We start from the raw sequence: 24,796 nt of genomic DNA on the forward strand, positions 1-24,796 counted from the left end.
TCATGAATCAATATAAATACTACTGCTAGACCTTTAATATACATATATGTAAGCGAAAGTTACTCTGTCCGTATGTGGCTTTTTCACGACGAAAATACTGAACTGAAAAAATGCTTATCAGTTCAATTTCAGGATACCTACTACTGAAGTTAGCCAATTATCGCCATAAGTTCTCAAAAATCTCCGTGTTAGTAGTTTTAATTAAACTACGGACTACCGGAATAACTGACTATTTGCAAGAGATAACAAGCCCGACTCGTAGTTTATGTGAAATTCGCCGTCCGTGAAACAAGGAAATATCGCCGGATTTTTGAGCTCTGAAAATACCAAAAATTGGACTGATATCGTTGATGGCACATATTTTTCCAACAGCGAAGTTGTTGCGTTTTATTTTGCGAAAATGTGGAAATAAATGTTCAGTTTATACAAGCATGTTGTTACGTTATTTTTTAAGAGGAAAAAAATATTAAAACATAACTGAAACTTCAATAAAATAAATTAATACCTAGGTAAAAAAAATTGAACAGGCTTTTATAAGTAAATGCACGTAAAAACCATCACATTTTTCTATAAAGTCTATGTATATTTATATCTTCTAGCTCCGACTGTATCATAAGGTGGTAAAATTAGTTACTTTAGATTCCATTACATAGTTACATACAGGTCAACCTAATAAAAGCGTGTTGAAAACTTTCCTTTCAAATAATAGGTAGGACCCAATTACGCAAGCATTGTCAATGTCTCAACAAGCCAAAACAAATGCCTGCAGAAATTACTCGAACCAAATCCGCAGAATAAACATGAACATGAACAGTAACATAAGTTACAGTCTGTCTGTACTAATAAACATAATTTGCTCTAGAATTACAACGGTAATAATTTATCCAATTATTCCGAGAGTTCGGTAAAGGACTAACGAAGCGGAGGATTTGATTACATTATGTAAATGTCTGATTGTTCACTCGGGTGCACAGACGTCACTCATCATCCTCCGAGCCTTTTTCCCAACTATGTTGGGGTCGGCTTGGGAAGTCGTGGGGGCCTAGTGGGTAAAAGAACCAACCTGTCAAGTATGAGGGAGCGGGTTCGATTCCAGGTCAGGCAAGTACCAATGCAACTTTTCTAAGTTTGTATGTACTTTCTAAGTATTTCTTAGACACCAATGACTGTGTTTCGGATGGCACATTAAACTGTAGGTCCCGGCTGTCAATAACCATGGGGGATTGGGTTGCCCGGGTAACTGGGTTGAGGAGGTCAGATAGGCAGTCGCTTCTTGTAAAGCACTGGTACTCAGCTGAATCCGGCTAGTCTGGAAGCCGACCCCAACATAGTTGGGAAAAAGGCTCGGAGGATGTTGGGGTCGGCTTCCAGTCTAGCCGGATGTAGCTGAGTACCAGTGCACAGACGTCACTCTGCCCCCTAATTGTTGGAGATTTCCACTTTTTTGTGCAGTTAAGGTGAAGATCACGGATTTAAGTATTGAGGATAATTTATTGGTTTAATGTGGCTTTTATTATATTGCACTTTATCTATGTGCTGAATTAGGCAATTATTTTGTTGTTATGGTAAGTTGCATTGAATATTAAAATAATTTCCTGCAAAAGACAATTATTTTTAAAATAAGTTTTCATTTACAAGAACACTCAAAAATCTTATGAGGCTCAAGTTAACCAACATAAGCATCCGTTCTAAGTATTCCGTTTTTCAAATAGGTATTTTGTTTAACGAACATTTAACTTACAATTCGAAATTGGAAAACAGATCTTACGAACGTAAAACGTATGTATATCGACATCAAATAAACGTAATATATTCCAAACCTAACTTTGGGTAGGCATTGTTAGCTCCACCCTATTCTACGACTAACGACTATAGACTTTACTTAGGCACTTGAAACATATGTGTCTACGACAAGGAATGATGTTCTACAATACCCAAACCATGGAGAACAAAATGACTAGCGGAGGTGCCATAGCGGAAAATCGCCTAAGAAAGCAGCACGCCAAATTGCGGGTGAACGGGGGACGAGGAACGTTACTGCTTTCGCCCTTATACGCCTTCTTTAGACCCGATAGTTTTTTGTAATACCAAAAATTGTAGACAGATGTTTCAAAGAACCCGAACGCCTCGTTAGTTCACTCCTAACTGATCGGTTTGTTCATGCCCACCGTACGAATCTGACCTAGAAGAAAGCACCTAACCTTCCTACATTACATATGGCATCTCCGCTCATCTTCCCTTACTCCGTAACCCAGACATAGACAATAGGGATACAATGAACACCACTCGCGTTATCTGGCGTTTCTATCGTAGAAACCCTCTTAACGATGTATTCCGGAGCTTTCAATATGTTTTGCCTTCAGTTTAGAAGATATCCTATCTTTACCTTTACATAATACCAGCTGTTAACCCGAGACTAATTACCAATATGCCTGTATAAAATATAGCCTAGATGTCATTCGGTGATTGCGTAACTGCTCAATATTTAAGAATATAATTTTTGAGTCGGTTGAGTAGCTTCGGAGCTTGCAATACAAACAAAGTAATTGGAATTCTCGAATTCTCAATTGGAAGACCTCTTTGGAATTTGTCAAATTCAAATTCAACATGTCTACTCGTAGGTAGTCAGATGCCAGAAAGTGTCATAACCAGTCTTACCAAGAGTTAGTTCCGTCCACCAGTTGCTCCATGTAAAACACTGGTACTCACCTGCATCCCATTCGACTAGAAGCTGACCCCAACATAATTATTTGAAAAAGGCTGGGTAAATGATGATGACTAAATATATTCAGTAGAAAATATACAGATTTAGTTATTTAAATGTTTCTTTAATCACGCTTTAAAGAACTGAACCGGTTACTAAGAAATTCCTCTTACAAAAACAAAACATAGATTCCTTATAAGCACTAGACTAGTTGTACAGACTGGTTAGCACAAAGCGAGCGACCTAATCAATCGTGACCCCCTTCTTCACGGTTGGGTAACTGCTGGAAAATGCTAAGATTATATGCAGGTGTAAGTTGGATTTAAGTATGTATGTTGCTGTTCTTGAGTTTGTGTTAAAGAGTTTTGATATTTGCGGTAGTGGATTTAAATATTCAATCATCAATCATTATTGTTTTTGAAATAGCCTAACTGAAATAATTCTAATACTGAATGTCACAACTCAGAAATCCTCAGAAACCATGAATACAGATTTTTTAGTTATTTTGAAGCAGACCACATTGTCTGAAGTTACTTGTCAGTACGAAAAGACTCAACAATATTATAAAAATATTTTCACATTTGGTGGAGCTTCAGCGACGACCGTTTATTCCTTCTAGGATAATGCGATTAAGAAATATGTAACTAGATTGTTAAATCACTTACAGTAGCCAGCTATGAACGTACCTATTTTATCACCTTGTTCGCAAAAAAACTCAATACAACATGCCAACACGTATGATGACGCCATGATTCATAAACAATAACAATCCTTATCGGCAAAGGAAAGTTGATTCAGCCAAACCGCTCGACTGCAACGCACCAAGGAGTTTTGTTACCATATGTCAAGCCAACTGTTTCGCTCACCCATCCAAATCGATGGGGATGTTACGGGCTTGTAAGTTTGTGAATATTTGTGTTTTTACATTCCCACGCATAAAATGTAGGTTAAGGAACCCTTCGTTCATCATGGTGTGTTTAAATGATGAATTCCAGTAATGTTATTTATAAGGTTACATGATATCTGACTATGTGAAAAGGAAATGAATTAAAGTGACTGTTTACGTAAACGCTAACGTAATTATAATGTCCTACGTAGCTGGCTAACCTCTTTCGAGAACAGCTGCCGTGGCCGAAAATTATGCTGGCTGGATAGACGTCAGAACTCAGATTTTAATTCTTCCTTTTACTCCATCCACAGGAAGGAACGGTTGGTGATTTCTGATCTTCGAACAAAACAAAATCCCTACAGGATCAAGTGTTTCTGTGGACTGTACGTTCATTGACTAAGTTGCCATAATAATTTGCTTCCCGGCTGTTCATTGTTGTACATAATAACTATTATTGTTCAGCCAACAATAACTTTTTAGTGCTTTTGTTGGTAACCCGAGCGCTCTTGTGAAATAAGTTAGTCTTGGGTTTATATTTGCTTATACAAACTTGCCTTATAATATTGTCGATTGTTCTATATATTAAGTAAGTCTAGAACTAAAATTAAATTAAAATAGGCGTAATTTAATGCACATAGGATATTAAATGCCTATTATCTACTTCAATAGTTAAATCGTTAAGAAGAAGTGAATTCTAAATAATTTCTAAAAGTTATTTCTAAATGTGATTTATGATTGTTATTTTTTAAATCTGTTAATGAGAAAGGAATGGCATAAATTGAAAAGTGACCCTTCCAGAAGAACCAACACCTTTGCTTGATGTTATTTTAAAGCGATATTCTGTCATTGTTAATCATCCTTGCAAAAATTTTGGCCTCTGCCGATTTTGTAATACCTCACACATATTATTATACTAATTAATATTCTATAAGGCTATGCAAACCAATTAAACAAGCGTTTATTGATTTTATTGCTGCTTATTACAAACTAATTGGCCGTTTGACAGTCGCGGCCATGTTGGTTTAGAAAAAAAAGTAAATGTGCACGGAAGCAAAACCTCTATGATAAACTAAATACATGTTTGAAATAAGAATCTGAGCTAGTTAGGAAAATACCGATAAGAACTTTTACCAATTATTAATTGAAAATTGGAGTTTTCCGCATAGTTGCTCGTGTTAGGTATATAAAAAGAGATTATTGTGAATAAAATACATGAGAATTAAAACAAATACTTCTTGAATGTAAGTCGGTATGTAATATTATTTTTAAACTAAATCTTGTCATTAATTTATTCAATAAAAATATTTTCGTTTCGTTTGAAACATAATACCGAACCAAAAATATGGAATAATTAATTAATTTTCCTTCTATTAGGAAAGGAAATAATGGCAATTTTTCGAGGAATTTGGAAATAATTTAGTCTGTACAGGAGTCATTTTAATCATAATATGAAAATTATTTCCTAATAATCAACGTTGTTGATAAATATTATGTTATATGCACCTACAGATAAGTACAAAGTTAATTGTTTTGACGTCGCACGAGCAAATTATGTTGTTATTAAAAGCAAATTAAGTATCTCCGGAAATGTCAGCTTCCGTTTAATTAAAGATATGCTGAATAAAAAAATTGCAAACAATAAGTTCTGTGCATAATTGCAAAGCATGTAATCCTACAATTTTCTTATTAAAGTTGGCGATTGTTAAATAATTGAGCGGCAACGTAATTGTGTTCTCAATTCTCTGAGGAATCTTTTAATTACTTCATTAGACGTCGTTTTCAATTATCAAATGCCTTTGAGTTATTATGTGTGTGGCTTCAGTATTATGTCACATCTTTTCATCGAAAATAGAAACTTAGAAGTTAGTCAAGTTCACTATACTTCTAAAATTTTCCAGTCAGTAGAAAAACAAAAGTAATGTTGTTGACGCAGGTTTTTTGCATCCAAATACGTGTTCCACTTCATTCTTTTCTTGTTTGTGTTTTATTTGATAGAAGCGATTTTTTCGTTAGTATGTTTTTTTCTGCCATGTCACCTACTTCCCAATTCCTTTTTACAGAAGAAACGATCCGTTTTGCCAATGGACGGTAACTTCTGACGTACGTCTCAAAATGCTACTATCCATAAGCAAAAATAATCGTTTATTTGTATAAAAACCGGGCATAAATCTGCTGTGAAGGTTTTTTTAATGTGGATTTTAATAAGAAGGTAATTTTCCATATAGTTTATTTGGTCGTTTTGGCAGACCTTACGTCAGTTGTGTCTCCGGAATATAAATACATACATTATACTTAGAATTGGGTACCTATAACAATGCACGGAAAACTACCGAATCCAACTTACTTGGACGTTATTCTTTGACCTTATATATACTCTTTACGTTTCAATTTCATATAAACCAAATAACACTTTTCATATTTTCATTACTTCCTTGAAATTGCACACAAAGATATCATAATAATAGCTAGGTAATAGACAATTTCCTTATTGTTATTTTACGATCGCAAACTCAAAACTCCTCACGCTACATAGCGACGTGCTAATAGCCATTATCTGGCACGTCGACCTAATATCATGGTGCTGTATGGTCTGAAACACGCAAGCCCTGACCTAATGGCATGCATGATCCTTAGATATGTTATGCTTGAGAAAGTATGGCTGTCTGCAAGTTAATTTTATGGGAATACGGCTCAATTCAGACGTGTCTCCGTGCAATTCTAAAAAAATTATAGTCAATTATATTAGTTATATTTAACCCAGATTGGTTTGCGTTGAAGAAGATCATACTTGAGCTAAACTTAGTACACTATGGCACCATAAACTGGCTACCTCAAATGTCTTTGTGTCAGGAGCTGTACGATAACCTAAACACAAGAAAACTATCACCAGAGTTAAGTATACTATTGATTTGAGTTGGATATTTTGTCTTAGATTACAGTGGTCCTGCATTCATCTTTAGTTTGGTCATCATGTATTACGCAACTCTCTCGGGATTCCTCACAAGTGAATCAGCCGTAAACTAGTGTTATAATATATTCGATAACTCGTGCATTAAACTGTCGTCCGTTATTTGACCCCAAACCGCAGAGAAAGCGCCATTTCGCTACGTATATGGACGATTGACAGAGCGGTCGCATTGGACGTGCACGCCTGCACGGGTTCCAATTGCATCGGTTTTTATAAACAGTAGGATTCGAACTTGATTGCTACCAACGGACAACGTATAAAGTTCAGTTGTGATCAATGTGAATCATGTTTTGGTTGTGTTTCGAAGTGTTCCTTGGTATGGTAATGTAAATATATCAATGAATGTACACAAGGTATACGATAGGTACCTTAGTTGAAATATATGGGCCCTTGAAGAGATTTAGTTATTTAGTTAAGTGAAGAGCATATTAGTGTAAAAACTGCTTACTTAGTTTAGGTGGAAAAACTGCAGTATATTTTCTTCAGATTCGTCTGCTCTGTGTACCTAGTACAATTAAGATGATTACACACGCCCCTAAAATCCTTATAGCTCATTAAAAAATAAAGCACATAAAGCGCACGAAAATGTCATAATTTATGAGTCTGCAGCGTCGTTAATATTTAAGTAGAATCTTAATCTTTCAAGTGGTTCATCATGCAAATTTTAAGCCGTCTTAGCTCGACGAATAGTTGATTTTGCATAAACTTAGCTACATTGTATCGCTTCTGGGTAAAGCATTGCTAATCTGTGTTTATTCATTGTTCTTATGTGTTGTTGAACATTTAATTCATAACATGGAATGGTTGACGATAAAACATATGACGAGCGATGACTTTTTATGCAAGCTTGATGACGATGATTCTAGATGAACCTGTTAGAATTTATTTGATTTGGCTAGTTTTAATTTTTTATCGATATGATTAATGTGAAAAGAATAGTCGTTACTTTGACTTATTATACTTATTTGCAAATTAAGATAAAACTGATGTTCATACATAATGTTTGTGCACAAGCGAGCATGGATGAAAGTAAAACTGCTTACGAGAGCAATAACTTATCTTCTAAGCATTGTTTTAATACAAAATGCTTGGTCAAGCAATAGGTATGCAATAACGGTCGTTTTTATCTATAAACCCGGATCATGTTGCAACAAATAGTTGGGAACGGTAACGACTTCGATATTGGCGTAAATATGAAGCTGACCGTTTAACAAAATATACATATTTTCAACTTGCTTATGTTCGAAATACTGGGTCGGACACGTGAGACAAATGCATCCGGGGAGATGGGCGACTATTATCACCCAGTGGATACCTTAGGATGGACACCACAGACGGGATTGAGACTGGTGGGCCCAGTCGAAGTATCGGGAAGTGTAGAAGCAAGATAGGTAGGCCTTTGCCCAGCAGTGGGACATTATAGGCTAGTAAAAATTATATATGAGTAAAATTAGAAACAAGGAATAAATAAAATGACTTGCAAACTTATATGCATTTAGCAAATTGTATCGGAACTGCGCGCTAAAAACGGCAGTTGCAATTACCGATTACGGTGACCGTCATATCACGGGTCGCCAATTAAAGCTGTGCATACAACATGCGTGGCCTTATCAGTTTCCTACAACCATAAACCACGTTGCAACGATTATTATTATTCTGCACTAAACCTAATATAGCATATGGAATTCGCTAACGAATGTTGCTTACTGTTTAAAATGCGCGCCGCGATTTGCGCAGCCATACTCAAACGCTGGCAAAATTTCAAATTAAAAACTTAGCATTTTATATGTAAATAGGTATTATAATAGAGGTTGTATTGTGGCCGAATTGAGGTAAATAATATGAGGAAATTTTTGATTTGCGTCTGATTTTAAGCAGTCAGGAAAATTGTTGTTAAATTCGCAGTAGGATGCACACAAGGATGTATTTGTGGTGAATTTTAAATATTATTTAGGTATTTGTTTTGATGGTGTCTGTGGTTTTAGAGGTCATGGTTTTATTGCTATTTTGACCTGAATGCCTAAAGAAAGGCTGGTGAATTCTATGAACCAGTCGAGCGGTTTTAGAGTTAAAACTTATGTACCTACCTACGTGCCTAAGTAGGTGAAAGAGGAAATTTTTAATATGTATTTAAAAAAAACTTCCAAAAAGACGTTTGTTTATGTTTATGGCGATTTTCTTTGATAACGTCAGGTACTAATTTTATATTTACTGTGTTATTTCTGCCCTGTTTTTTTAAATAAGTCAACTCACAAAAATGTAGCGATTATTCGATAATTTTTTTAAGTAAGTAAACTAAACTAAACACTTAATTTAACATTTCAGGGTTAATTAATCAATTAAGTTACGCTTTATGAAAACTTATTAGCTTGTTAATTAATTTTCTCCGCTGTTTGAGTTTATCTTAAGCATTAAAATTAAAAAATACAACAAAAAGAGGGAATATACGTACGTTTGAGCTTTATTTTAATACTGTTCTTCGGACTCCAAGTAAAAAACAATCCTGGTATGTCAACAATACCACGGGCACCCATTTACTGACACAAAGTCACTATTTTCTTACATTCACTATCATAAGCACACACTTTTACAAACATTTTGTTTCGAAAAAGTTTTTAATACACTTTAGAACAAATTAACGTAGTCATAACAAGAACGCGACACAATACAAAGAGCATGCGCTTAGGCAACAACTGTCAACTAGTTCGCCGGGTTACCGGCAGTTGGCGTGGCGAGCGGGGAGAGGGAGACGGCGATGTTTTTTCTTGGCGTGTGAGTGAGATAGGTTATATGGCAGCCTTAAAAGCTTCTAACCCGAGCCTCCACTTTGGCCCGGATTAAAATATGCACGCTGCAATGTAGGCGTTGTTTTGTTTTCATTCGTTTGTTTGAATTTTGCGAGACTTCCGTGCACGTCACTGCGGGCTTAGGTACCTAGAATGCGAGTACTAAGAATGTTTGTTTGAAGTTTTAAGTCTCAAGTAATAGTTCCAGGATAAGGAAAGTAGATTAAACTGGTTCTTTAAAATGTAACTGTGAATGTTTTGTGGGTAAATTATTATTGTTATTGAATGAGTAGATCAGGCCGTTCGGTTTGTCATTAGATTCATTATTGATTGATTTTAACGGTAAATTGTTGATAGGCTCGGGTTTTTAGATTTTAAAGTATTTTGTCGGGTTAACATTGCTTATGTAGAAATAATGTCTTGTTTTTTGCTATGAGTTTCTAAGAGAAGTATGGACTATAGAAACCCTAATTAAAATTATAATTTATATTTCTAGAAAAAAAACAAGAAGAAGAAGAAGAAGATTTCTAGAAAAAAAACACTATCAATTGGAGAGAGTTAAAGCGATTGGCGTAAAAAATACTGCATTAGTTACGTATGTTATAAAAAATTGGATACGATATTAAGACGTCATTAACCTTGTATAAATTTAAACTTAAATAAACTGCCTATCTTTGAGATAACGGAGATAACTTATCTGATAACATCGAGCGTCATAATGTGACGGAAACTGGAAAAAATATAAATGTCTCATATTTGCATTATAATCTAATTAAAATACTTAATATTAAACATATTCTCAAAAACATTATGTTTAGCAAAATTATAAATTGTTGCAAAAACAGGTGTTTCTGTGACAAACTGGTTTATTTGACTTCGGAGATAATTTATGATCTGAGAAATTCTACAAGACATTAACAAAATAGTAATTTTGTAATCGCAGTCGTAAATCTAATTTTTTAACTGGTTGGGCACATTAAAAATACATAATTTTATTTAAGATCTTGTGTATGTTTTTTACATGTCACTAAATAGAGTGTTTTTAACAATAGTAAAGTAATATGTGATACTTAAACGATTCGTGTGATACTAAAAGAATCACTTTACTGAATTTAACTTGGAGGTAAAAATTACTACAATATTTACTCACTTTAGTATTCAAGTAACAAAGAAAAATACCACGCTGAAAAAAGTCATTTTTGTAAATTACATAAGTATTCTTAAACAAAATTTTTTCACGACGAAAAAGAAAATATTTAATAACAACGAAGACAAAGTTTAAAAAGTCTAGACATTTGCCAAACTAAAAAGAACACGCGATTTCTGTCTCAAGGGAAAGTACCTGTCTACCTAAAGAAATTTCAAGTTTTTATCATTTTAATGTAGGAACATTACTATGTTAATCATTGAAAGAAACTGTCAGACTACTTAATATTCTTTATGGCTTGCTAGCGTTATCAAGCGGTTACGTCCGCGTCCCGGGGAAACTCCTGACCGTACCTTGGCAAAATACCTATAGCTTATGTTACTTGGTATTCAATGAAGCTACTAACAGTAAAATAATTTTTAAATCAGTTTAGTAGTTTTGATGCCTTTGGCTTAAGGTAAAAACAAGAAAATGTTTCCACTTTTAAAATTTACAAATATGCATACCTATAATTATTTTAGTATAGATACCTATAGATACTTTATGGAAACAATCATGAATGGATTGTAAAAAGTTACGTATACAGAATAAAATAGTACATAGGTACTATAACTTATTTTTAAACAACTACCGTACTACAGTTTAAATTAAATATACAACAAACGTGACCAAATGTCTACGATGTTCAACCCATCACGCAAGAGATCCGCTTGGTGATCTACTGACCCCTCATCCAAACGAGCGTGAAGATGACCGATCCGATACGCTACCATTAACTTATGCTCCCCTGGTATTTCGGCTTCGTGACCGTTCACGTGGTAATTATTCTCATGGCGCCAATTAATACCATATGCCACATAGATTGTTATTATTTTGGAATTTTCTGAAGGAAATGTAACGGTATTTTTTTAGGATAGTCACATTTTGGTGAGCTGGGATCATTTATATAGGATAACAGGTACTCCTCTTCATTTTACGCACTAAGAACGCTACAGCCCATTTTCTTTTTTTTTGTATTTTATTAAGAAAAGACAAATCGTAAATACCTTTTGGTTTACAGCGATGAGGACTATTTTTTTGATGCGTTTTATTAGTTTTAAGTTGTGTATAAGAATTATTTTAGACATATTAAATACTGTTTTAATATGTAGGTATTAGGAAATTAAGATTGTTTTGAATGAATCCTTATTGGGAAGTTTAATCAAAAACACATGATGATACGAAAAATACAACAGTTTTTATTCACCAGTACTATTTTCCTATATCTTACAGATAAATCTATATCTATGGCAAAACTAAGCCTACTAACGCAGGATAGCCGACATTGCAACCAGTTTATCCAATACAGTTATATCATGGCCACTGATTACCGTTCCGTCTCCTATATTAACGTTTTATGGTATTGGATTCCTGAGTTTTCTTAGTGCTATTTACTCTGGATTATGATTGGATCTTAGTGTCGAATTTTGTCGGGATATCATTTTGGATTGTGTTTCTTTGAATAACTATTATTAGTCTCGTTGCCAAAGCATTAGGCGTTCACGTGGAAAATTTTTAATTGTTAGGTTTAAGATAGAGTTTTTTACATACAAATAACTTTTTGATGATTTTAAAGAAATAATGCTAAAAATAGCACTTTTAATTGATCCATTAAATAGAACTTCTATAAAGCTAATACGTCTCATAAAACTTGTAGTTTTTATTGCGCTGCTAACCTTTACATCTACCTACAATAGTTGACACTATATATATTCACTACATGCAGCTGATGTAGGTATATTTACCGTAATTTTGTTTAACGACTGGAAAAAAGTCAATCTTTCATTTAGTGTTAGATATATATAGCCCATATATCAAAGGGCCAGTTATAGTCTGGCTTTAGTCTACTTTTTATTCGATTGCACCAAGTTTTTCCCCCATGACGCGAGTATACATTGGCACAAGCTAGAAGTTAGCTATCATAATTAAGGTGAATTAAGTGAAAGCAACAAAGGGAGGTATGGAAAATCTACCTCACTGGAGTTATAAAGCAAGCAAACTACTCTCCAAAAACCAAAAAGATCAATCTACATACATACATGTATACTTCAAATATAACCACCATTAAAACAAGTCACCTCAAAAATATTTCAGGTTTACACAGAATAAAACAGTTGGCCGTGAAGCGGTAATACGCTCGTCATCTTGACTTCATTAGCGACCGGAACGTATTGCCCGGAGCCACGTAATAACGTCACCTTAATATACAAGACAGGTGGTCCTGACAGTGTACTGAATTGCAGACAGTTTATTTCTTTGAGTTTATTAGTCTTGATAATAATTTATAGGGAATTTTAGTGATCTGATCTATATCCTTTACGATGTAAAAGTGTTTGGTATAAAGTATATAAAGGTTATATTAGTATTATCCAAAAGTTTCAACAGCGTTTGTGATGATACCTATGTATAGGTCTATTTTTTTTATTCCCAAACAGTTTTACAAATACCACTTAAACTACAATTTCTAATAAGTAGAAACCAATTACATGTTTATCGATATCAACATTTCTAATCCTTAAATTAAATCTGTGTTTACGAAATAGTTTTTCGTTTTGGTCTTAATTGAGGTAAAAGATAAGAATTTTCGTTTTTCCTTTATAAATGAAATGATTTTCTTCTTTAATATTTGATACTATATAGTTCAATATTAAATTTTAACAATCTTATAAGTTGATGCAGCAGTTGTTGTCTATCGAGCTTTAGCGATCGACCAAGATATTAAATTCTTGTCTAAAGCTGCCGGACAGAATATTCGAGCTAAAGGAAAATATGGACGATGATTGTCCTACACTGAAATGTTAGAGATTTTCTAAATAAAATTAAGTAGGCTCTTCAACCAAATATAACATCAATATTTGTAATTATTTTTTATACGGTATATATTTGGTTTACTTGAAAACCACAGAAGCTTTCTTATTGATCTAGAAATACTATAATTATTTACTGCTGGCGATCCATAGGAAACATAGGTAATTGATCTATGGGACAAACTCATACTAATAAAGTCTTTGGCTTCGTTAAAATACGAAATATTTATTTTTTCTTTAATAAATAATTACCTAAAAATACATCTTACATTTCACAAACTTAACCACTCAAACAAAATCCTAGGTGTCACATCAAACTGATTGTCCCTTATTATAATTTCAGCGCAAGAAGTAGGGAAATGTAAATAACAAGCGGTACCTTTGCGGTAGTTGCGTGAGTCAGAACGTCAGAAGGGCGAATGCGGCGCCTTTGACATGGTAATGAGCGCGAATGTTAGAACTTAGAACCTCACTTTCTTTTGTTATGAGGTTTTTTTTTCGAGGTACTTCTTTGGTTTATGGTCTGGATTCACAAGTATTTTTCGAGGTATTACTTTTGTATACGTTGAAGTATGGTCTGGTCTAGTCGCTACTGTTTTTTTGTGTTGAAAGTAGTTGAAAGCAAAGCGGTAATCGATGACGTTCAAAAAGTTTTTGAAGTGTTTCAGTTGGGTATATTTCAAGGGTTTTGGATTGCTAATGTTATGATAGGAATAGAGTAGTGTCTATGTTTGAGCGTGATAAAAATTATTGAATGGATGTGCAAATGTGCATGTGACAATTAGCCATAGGTACATAATAGAATAATTCACAAAGAAGGTAAGTGTGTATTATACATTTTAAAAGCCGAAAGTTTTTACTTTCATAGCTTTGATATAATTAACCTTTTATATACGGGAACATGTACATATATGGCAGTCCAGTGAAGTAATAGGTATGCATTGCCTCGTGCAGCGGCAAAAATTGCATAACAAAAGCGTTATCGTAAACGAATTTTATTTCTTTTAACAACGTAGGTATAACTGTTATACAGAATCATGCAATTGTGAACAGAATTGCCAATTTCCGTTCGAAAATCACAGAACAATAAAAGTAAATTGTTTGCATAAACATCTCAATTGATAGCGCCATAATTTGCTTAACTTCAAACAATTCTGTCTTTATTTAGTAGTAGTATTTACGCATTTATGTATACACAGTCCTAGGTGTATATTATAACACAAACTACACTACATACATCTTTAAAGACGTTAGACAGCCCACAAGGTCCTGTATTATACACGGTGTGACTCCATACACACATTTGCTCTCAACTAGGTACTTACTATAAATATGCAACTTTAGCCAGCACTACAGTAAACCCAGATGTTAATTTAGTCTAGTTCTCTAACCACTGAAAATTAAAGCTACAGACCACAAGTAATAGGAAACCAACTAGCCGGACCAAGTTGAATCGAAATAATCAAGCGCCTGCAACTTCGCTCATAGCAACATGTTGTATATCTGTTTAGTAGTTAACGTACATGCAGGCGTTTAGTGCAGGAGAGTAAATACTACTTGGTTTATGGTGGAGATAATCACGCTTGTTTTGACTGGTTGGTGAATATTTTGTTGGAAATTATACTGAATGTTTATCTACATAAATAGTCTGAGTTTTACCTGCAGCTGGAGGGAACTGCTTTCCGGCAGATGAGTAAAATGTAACGCATATGTTATTCTGATAAATAAGCTACGTTACTGCTAAGTTTGAACAAAATCTATATAGGTATTATATTTTGCGTAAAAGAGGAACAAAAATTCATACAAGCTTTCACTTTTTTAATACCATAGTAGCATAATATTTAATACGTACATATTAGGATTAATACATAGTAGGATGGAGTATAAATAATAGCTTACAAACATAAGTATTTACTTAGAAAATATTTTAGGATACGGTAATTGAGCCGTAAAACGTGGTAGGTAAGTAGGTAATACTTAGCTTTGTAAAAGCAAAATTATTATGCTCAGACTATATTACTTTAATCATAGTTTTGGATTTTCTACAAAAGCCAGTATTTACAAAATAAGTAGGTACCTAGATAGCTAAGGGCTAAGTGTACATTATCCAAGATATGCAAAACCTTACTTATTCCATTAAAGTCACTTATTTTACAGCACTTCTACTGCTTTGAGTACAAGACTTCAACAAATTGATTTCGTTAGGGTAAACTGGGTACGGTTGTGCCAGGGTACGGTAGTGACAGTCGCAATTGTAACGAAACTATACGTAATACGGGGGAGTGGTGTAGGGGAGAAAGACGTGGCTTACAAGCCTAAACACGTTCCCCAGTATTGCTTTGGCCGGCGCACGACGTTGACGTAAGCAGGAGCCCACATTGCTTTTCAACAATCAAAAGTAAGTATTTTTGTTCGATTTCTTTTCCTAATTACTGTTATTTTTATACAGATAGATTATCTTATAATTTTTTTTTTTTAAAGTTGAACATTAATATTTAATTACAAGTGATTTCTTTTCACGTAAAGTATTTGGTAAAATCGTGGCGATTTTTTGTTTTCAAAATGATGCGTTGGGTACGGTTGTGTCATTTTTTTTGGGTACGGTTGTGACGAATATCTATACATATAATAAATCTCATATTATTATTTTTTTCTTTTAGATGTCCAGAATGCGTTTGTGGAAGACCGAAAGAGCGCAGTGTGATATCAAAAAATATAAAGATGCCGATGAAGAAGTGAAACAAGGGATTTTGTACGTGTAGCTCAAGCTACAAGCCTTTCTACAGCTACAAGTTTTAACAGAGCAAATGTTGTTTTTTTGATTGTTAAAACAATGTTTGTAAGCTTATTATGTTAAACATTTCAACAATAAAAGATATTATAGACCATTTTGATAAATGTTTATGCACGTCACAACCGCCCTTGGTATGTGGCCGGTTGTGACACTTTCCCATTTTTTTAAAAATTGATCTTATGAGTAATACATTGTATTAAGGAACAATATATTAGTGTTTTTACGTACACAAATGTACAAATTGCGATACAAGTTCCTTTTTTGCGAGCTAATTAGTCAAATAACAAAATTATTGGTGATCAAATGAAAATTGGCACAACTGTACCCAGTCTACCCTACACTCAAAACTCGACCTTAATAACACTAAAATTAATACTAGCTTTTAAAATTTCCCTTGAACTTGTTTGTGTTATACATTAATGCCTGGGTAAGTTTGAAACTTGTAGTCGTTCTTCCATTGCCAGGTAGCGCAATATTCTAAATTATGCCATATTTTAGGTAAATCTCCCACAAGTACTTGCGTTTTCATGTCTATGATAATATAATGGTATTGTAGGCGTTAGGTAGCTACGTACCTAACTCTTTTACTGAAAGAAAAAAAAAAGCGTATCTCCAAGTTTTTTTTTGCATTGGATTGAATATTAAATGACACCTAGCGGGCTGTATAAAAGTAATATAAGGAAGAAATTAATCAAATTAATGAAAATCACAATACCATACTTGCCAAACTTTTCATCTCTCGGTTTTTGGACGCCATAACAATCCTTGACACCCAAAATTTAATATAAAACTTGTTGAAAATTATATTAAACCTTAATTAAGAAAGACTGGAGAAACTCTGCAATAACATGCATCTTCAAATGCGCAAAATATTAGTCTTACAAAATCACTTTGTTTTGAAACTTGAAATCAATTTTCCACTGCTACAAATCCTTTTCCTCCATAAGGGTTAAAGGCCACCCTTTGGTAAACCTGCTTAAAACAATTGATTACCGGTATAATCTCAAGGGTCAGGGAAACCCTTATATAAGACTGGTAAAATGGCGTCTTAGAAGCAATAACGAACGAAAAACAAAGCAATTTGATAGCTTCTTACCTTACTTAGTTGAGGGAAGTTGTTGTATGGCTTTGTATATCTATTTACGTTTATTATTCCAGATTATATTATACGGTCTATATAAAAATGTTGATAAAGAACCCACTAAGCTGAAAAGATGAAGTTTTATTTTACTATCATAAAGTAATTTTACATGTGTCTACTCTAAAATATGCATGTAAAAAACGTTTTTAATAGATTATATTATCTAGCGTACGTCTGCTACCACTTTGCTGATTGAATATTTTTACCTAGGACTAGACTAGACTAGGCGTTATCTAGAATATTGTGTACTCATAATCACATGTCTGGGACGATAATGTGAATTGCGTCTTTATCGATGCATCCTTTTGATGCAATCTGTAATTTCAGAAGAACAAAGAGAACTAACCAAAATGGTACTTTAATTTGTTATCTGACAAAAACTCGAATTTGATTTAAAGTTTAAACGAACGTTTCTCGTATGATTCACTTTCCTATTCACCAATTTAATTTAACCACAAGATTAAAAAATAATAATTCATTTGGAACAAAATTGTAATATTCCTGCACACCAGTAGCGTCCAGCGCAGCTGACCTCATTATCATATCAAAGAGTCGTTGCAGTAGCTTTTTATATCTTCGCATAGAAATATAATAACCCAGCAGTTTTGTATCGGATCAGAAACAGATGCAGATTGCACTCCAAGATTTTCGATTGAAGAAAATAATATCGGAAAGTTCTTTTCAAATATTAAAAAAATCTGTTGAAAGATACAACATTTTTGCAATTTTATTGAAGTGACAGATTGAATTGAGTTTATCGTATGTACTTAAGGCCATTTAAATTATAATTTGTAAAGGTTTAATTTACAGATACGTATAGCCTTAGGTATAATTTTATTTTAATCAACTAGACTGGTGTTTCATGGAGGTAACTTGGAAGGAGTTGTTTACTTACCATAGAAACCCTAGCAAATCTGTCTAATCCTTAGAGGCAAGTAGCTAAATTGTCTTTCCAAATAGAGACATTTCATGACTTCATCCTAATTCAGATATCAAACTTCAACAAAAAATCCCTCAACATATAAAATCGAACTAATCAACACGAATCAGAAACGAATAGGTACGTTTTTCCGTCGCGAGACAAAAATCGGTGTGAATCTAACCGTAAAACTGTTGGAACGTATTCCAATTGGAAATTTCAATTTACGAGCCACGCCGGGGCTCTAGGGACGTAGGGGATTTCAGAAAAACTGTGATTTCTAGCTAACTGCGTAAAAAGATTAGTGATTACGATCTAGCTAAAGGTCGAAGTCATAAAGTTATTAGCTGGGTAGAATAAAATATAGGAATAAAATGCGTAGGATCAAAAATGATTGTAACTTAACGTTATAATGTATAGCTGTTCCCGGCTGAGGCCTGGGCTGTAAAATTTTCGCTTTTCCTAAATTATCTGCAATCGGCTTCTCTAAGGGAAAAGGGAATATAATCTATAGATAGATACAGATTTGTACCAACAATTGTGTGGTAACAAATGAATTGATATATAAATAATATACCATCTTATTTTAATAAAACAATAACGTAAAAACAATTCTATTTATTAACTATGAAGTCAGCAACATTTGGTAAGGAAGTGCAGCATTATTTATTTAATAGTTCTATATCCTCTAAGGAAAACGCGCTTCCTAACCGTCACGTCACAAACTTTTCCTGCCATCAACTTGTCAGCCAGCATTATGGGTCTTCAAATATTGAAAGACTCAAAGACTCCTTTCAACAGAGCTCCACGCGAGTAAAAAAATACAGTTCCATTTTTGAAGTACCTTTCTCCATAACTGCGGTTCCTCTCGTAACGACCTACCTACCTTCGTACCTTGTATCTCGTACCTTCGTACCAGCTCTTCATTATTCCCTATGCGGCGCAAGGGCGTGACAAAACATGTTTTCTGAGTGCTCGCATTTTTGCACACATTATTCAAGCAAAATATATGCCGTGTATGTAAATGTATGTAGATAGATAGACTGCGTGTTTGTTTACCGTTTTTGCATGGTTAAGTTGGACTACAAGCGGCAATGCATTGATGATCGTAGCAGTTGATAAAATTATGAAAATCTATTTCTTCTAGGCAGAGAGGTTGATGGTATACCTGCGTACCTGTCTTATGGATTGTTTGTCTGAGGACCAGTGTAATATGGTACATTTTACTTTAGCCTAGTCTTTTCAAACCCAACCTGCTCTGGTAACTGGATAACGTATCGAATTATTAGGCTATGGCTCGATACATCGCTCGGGAGAAATGAGGCTGTATTTTTTAAACGGCGTTGTAAAATAAAAATTAAGCCATGCAGATAGTTTACCCTATATCTTTTAGCATAGCTTATGCATGATAGTTTACTTAACCCTACATGTTACTTAAATAAATAGCTCTAACCCTAAACGTGCATCCCCGAACCCGTATAATGAATGGGGCCGGCAGGGGCTTACAAAATCGCCATGTTGCACTTAAGTGGAGGAATGATGACATAGCGGTAGATAAATTACGTAGGTACACTGTGTTATGCTCATGGCATCCCCTTAAATCGCCTATGTTTTAGTTCATCCTTTGTACACAAGAGCAAGTCATAAAATATTTTTAAGATTGGTTCAGTAGGAACTGAAATCAGAACTGAAACAAGCTCCTTAGCTTCATAATAGTTGACATTAAAGCACTGTTTAAATTGAATGATATTACAACTGTTCGGACAAAAGTAACTTTCCTGTACTTATGCTGAATATTAGGGCATCCGGACATCCTTTCCATCCTTCCACTTTCCGTAATATCCTTTAACGATGGGTACAAAGCTTACAATATATGCGTTATGTCTTTATAGTCACAGGATATGAAAATGGCGCTTTGGGCACTTACCATCGATAAAATGGTTCCCTCCACGTTCATATATGACATCTCTATTGCTTGTGATAATCCATTCGGCGGGGTTCACATTGATATGAATTTATCGATGTTAATCTGAAGAAAGCTCAGTATTTATTCTCGACCAAGTTTGACACTGGCCCAGTTTATGGAAATCAGTCTATAGTGATAGATATAATGAGAAAGGAAATTGTGAATCTTATTCAAAATGAGCTAGTTATTTATTTTGAGTAGCAAGAGAAATATTTGCACAAATTGCTAAAACAACTGACAAGAAAAGCATAGCATTGGGGTAAATATCGATATTTTTCATAATTCAAAAGTTACTTTACTGTTGTAAAGATTTCAGCTACCGTTAAAAAGATGGTCGCAAGTCTTATTACTACACAGTTGTAACTAGACTTACATCACTTTACCCCTGTGGGAAACGGTCGTGATTTTATGCATTACTAACGTAATAACCTATTTGTTATTTGTCCACAAATGCATGTTAGCTGCATACAGAACACAGAACTCGTATGAAAAGTCTTTATGCATTTGACAAAGAATATATTATTCTGCTGAACAACTTGGTTTCATACGCTGAAGTTTTAAGTTGGCGTGTTCTACGCTGACATGTGCTTAGCTGGCAAACTTTACGCTCGAGAGACAAATTCTGAGCCGTCAGAACTTAGTGCTGTGCTGAGTTTTCTAGACAATTATGTTATGTGGGAAGTTTTGTAATTTGCAAGGCTTGTATTAATGGCGTAATTTTATTTCTGACTAGCCGTTTTCCCACGGTTTCACCCGCGTCCCGTGGGAGTTACTACCCGCACCGGGATAAAATATAGCCTATGTTACTCGCAGTTGATATAGCTGTCTAATGGTGAAAGAATATTTAAAATCGGTCCAGTAGTTTTTGAGTTTATCCATTACAACCAAACAAACAAACAAACAAAGTTTTCCTCTTTATAATATTAGTATAGATGCTTTTCGTTTTGGTTACTTTTAAATTTGAAATATGTTCTTTTTTAAACAGCTGAGTAATGAAAACTCAATATTTGCGGTAATAATGAAGCTGCCAGGAGTCGGAGAAAAACCAGCAATTAAAATCGAAAGTCATTCCAATAATTTTATTCAGTCGGCAAGTCCATTCCAAACGAAGTTATTAAAATGCTAGACAAGGAAGTATTCTTAATGAGAAATTATTAATTGCTTTTCGAACATAGAATGTAATTAACAAGGGCCTGATATTTTATTGATATCACGTACCTACTTTTGGAATTTTCGAGAACGAAATTCCAGGCTTTTTTGGTAGGACTGAATTCTAGATTATTCACAAACAAAGTCTGTATGTAATACATTATTTTACTTTTAACCTTTTCATTGTACTAAAGGGTGGTAATTGTGTTGCGTGACTGTTAGGTTAACAAAAAAACTCAAACCTAATGTTTTTATTCTGTTTTTATTGCTATTAACTTGTGTTTAGGCAGAATATAAAGCCTTATTCAAACTTTTTAATTTAAATTAACATTTATTCTACATCCTAAGTTCAAAGTAGACTTTAAAGTCGGTGTTATTTAAATAGCTCAACAGTTCAACAAATTGTAAAAAGGCAATTACAGCTAAATGTAGCAACAAATGACTCGATTTGCGTAAAATAAGCTGGGACAACTTTATTTATAATCTTCACTTCTTACATGTAAAATACGACATAAAAAAACATATATTTATGTTTTCGCGTTTTCGCAGCAAATACTTACGACAGGAATAAAAATATTAAGCTACGTATACACATTTCTGTAGAAAAATACTTCAAAGAGGAAAAGTCTGCTCTTATACTTAGGTATATCCGCCATTATTGTTTGTTTAACCCTTGTTGTTATGATTATCTCGATAATGTTGTTCTGTAGGATAAACGCTCTGTTTACACGTTTAAGCAAACAAGTCAGCTCTCGTTTGCATTCCTTTAATATGGTTTTATTTAATGTTCTTGCTACTGTTGTCAATATGTATTTATAAAAGTCAATACAGAAATAATGAATATGAAACGTTTATTTGATTCTTTTAACAGAAACAATGCGCAAAAACAAACCATAATATTGATAGACCAATTCACGAAAAAGGTTGAAGTGACCTTTAAAATCAGTGCTGATAGTGTATACCGCTGACACTTTAGACCCAAGTTCATTGACAACATAAACTCCGTTTTGCTTAAAACCACTGATTACTGAATTTGACACACGTAAAAATACGTAGTAAACAGTTGTTTTAAGGGAACTGACGTTTATACTATTGATGAGCCCAAGGATAGAACACTACATAACATATTTACATACTGGCACACAGTACATAAGAATCAATGGACAGACAACACCAAAAAAGGATGGGATGACAACAACATAAAAAAAAACAAATAACAATCGCTACAACTTACCAGCCTGTCCTCTCTGAGTCTTCGCTCTCCTGCCAACCACTGGTGACGCTAGACTGAAGGCGCGGTCAGCTCTCGGCAGCTGTAGTGTGGTGGGCTGGCTCGGCTCGGAGTGGCGGGCGCAGATAGCTGCTTCTACTACTGAGTCTATGCTGGCTGAGCGGGGTAGCTGGCCTCCTGATTCGCGGCTGGAACAAGGGACAATTAGTAAGGTGATGTTTTACTCTATTAGCGTGTTCATGCGGATTGTCAGCTCGCATTTTTCTCGAATAAGTAGATAACAGAGACGGTTGTAAACAATTGACAACTAACCGCTCCATACGATGACATATGAGCCATATGATAGGTTTTAGTCGCTCGGAATGCGTCGCGTAGATGATAAAGATAAAGTTCAGTTAGGATTATGTCCAGAAGTTATTAAGAGAAAATTGAGTTGTTATTTGGAAAATACAATACTAACATTATTTTCCCTAGTTCTTCAAAAAAATTTATAAATCGTAATTTGACTCCCACAATTTTTAAGCTTCACACAAATACAATAAATAAAGCAAATTATAATTACATTCGGTTTAATTTACATTTCTTCCTACGCAAACATTAATTCATAATTTAGTAAACAGAGCTTCAAACCAGGAAGTTGTAACACTCGTAACTTGACGAGATTACTGCAATAACTTTGTAAGTAAGTAAGTATATGTTAACTTGTATTTGTAACTTGCACTAACAAAGCCTTTAAGGACTTATCTTTGAGTAAAGTTTCAAGTTTATAAGTAAACTCGTGAGACGCGCTTGATTTTGTTTCTGACAGCGTGTGTTTGTGGTGATATTGTTATGTTATTTTATATTATGTATGTGTGTGTCTGCTTATATCTTATGAACCAGGCAGCCCATTGTATTTATGCTGCTCTTAACAAATATACATTGCTATACTAAGGAAGAGACTAACGTTAGGGCTAAGGGTAGCAATGTTCTTAAAAAAGAGACGCAGAGTTTAGTCATCTTTAATGTTATAAAGCTGAGTAGTTTGTTTAGGGTTTTTGCATGAACGCGCTAATCTCAGACAGGAACTACAGGGCCGGTTTCATAAATTATTTCAGTGATAGATAGCGCATTTTATCGAGGCTTATTTTTAAAGACCTCACTTCCTATCTGAGAGAATTTTGATCATCTCCAGGGTTTCATTTTCTTCGATTGACTTTACATTTACATCCGTGACTGCATAACGAACTCATATTCCACACTCAAGTCTAGTTTGCTTCAGTTTTCACTTCTAAAACTATACATTTCAATACCACTACAAGCTCATCAGATGTAAATTAAAATTAATGATATACTTTTAGTATTTGTTGTGGAGGCGCCGCGGCGAGGCGGCGTCGCGACGCCCGCGCTGTTTACCGCCCCATTTGCATTTTAATCGAAATAAAACTTTCTTAGGGTTGCTTTGCTATCGTTTTAGTATTAAATTTTTTAGTAGGACATCGATCATCCGACTTACGCTTTTTATATACTTACTTTTGTTAATTTGCAAAAAAATGTGAACATAGTTGTCATTTACAAGTTTTCACGCATTTTTGTGTCAAAATCCATAAAATATTATTTACTACATAATATTATAACTTTACAAATGATTGCATTAGGGATTAATTTTATGGAACCGTTCCAGTCTATTGGTAATAAAACACTTGATTTTGATTAATTAAAGACTCCAAATTCAGCAAGGACTGTAGTTTACTTAATTTTCAGGCAGTAGATAAAGTTGCTTAGATCTCACCGAGAAAGTTTTGCCAACCCTAGCCATAGTTTAAGAGTCAACAGATGTTTTATTAAAAATCAAACAAACAAAACTAGAACTAAAGAATTCATTAAGTGAAGCTTGAGCACTTAATTATTTTCTCCTATCTTAACATTCTGACTTCATAATTGCACATTGAGTTGTATTTTATACTTTTCTTTTAAAACGTATTTTCAAGACAATTTCTACGTAGGAAACAATAGGTACCTATTGTAAACGAATTCAATCTTATTTTTATCTCTTTTTCATATATGGTTTTATGTAAGCTGATCTCGAGGGACCTATTTCCCGCACATAGATAAAAATAAAGTTCTTTCTCGGGCCTTAACTATGTGTGTATCAAATGTAATTTATATTGATCGAATAGTTTTGGACTGAACGCGTGACTGACAAACAGAGTTATTTTCTCATTTTCAATACGAGTAGAGTACCGATCATTAAGGATATATTCTTTAGACGATAAA

General features: G+C 34.1%; 1 protein-coding gene and 1 long non-coding RNA gene across 2 annotated transcripts in view; one reads left to right on the forward strand and one right to left on the reverse strand.

Annotated features, from left to right (window-relative positions):
* Window positions 1-9,257, reverse strand: part of Wake (wide awake) — a 65,364-nt gene extending 56,107 nt beyond the window's left edge. Inside the window, exon 1 of the mRNA XM_064037619.1 lies at window positions 9,014-9,257. Within this exon, the coding sequence (XP_063893689.1) occupies window positions 9,014-9,095 (82 nt within the window). The 5' untranslated portion in view covers window positions 9,096-9,257. The remainder of the gene's footprint in view (window positions 1-9,013) is intronic.
* Window positions 9,258-15,544: 6,287 nt separating this feature from the next.
* LOC135117725 (uncharacterized) lies at window positions 15,545-16,228 on the forward strand. Its single transcript, XR_010277086.1, has 2 exons — window positions 15,545-15,738; window positions 16,001-16,228. It is a non-coding gene; the product is annotated as an uncharacterized LOC135117725 (long non-coding RNA).
* The last annotated feature ends 8,568 nt before the right edge of the window (window positions 16,229-24,796 follow it).

This window comes from Helicoverpa armigera, chromosome 2, assembly GCF_030705265.1.
Source record: "Helicoverpa armigera isolate CAAS_96S chromosome 2, ASM3070526v1, whole genome shotgun sequence".
Classification (NCBI taxonomy): domain Eukaryota; kingdom Metazoa; phylum Arthropoda; class Insecta; order Lepidoptera; family Noctuidae; genus Helicoverpa; species Helicoverpa armigera.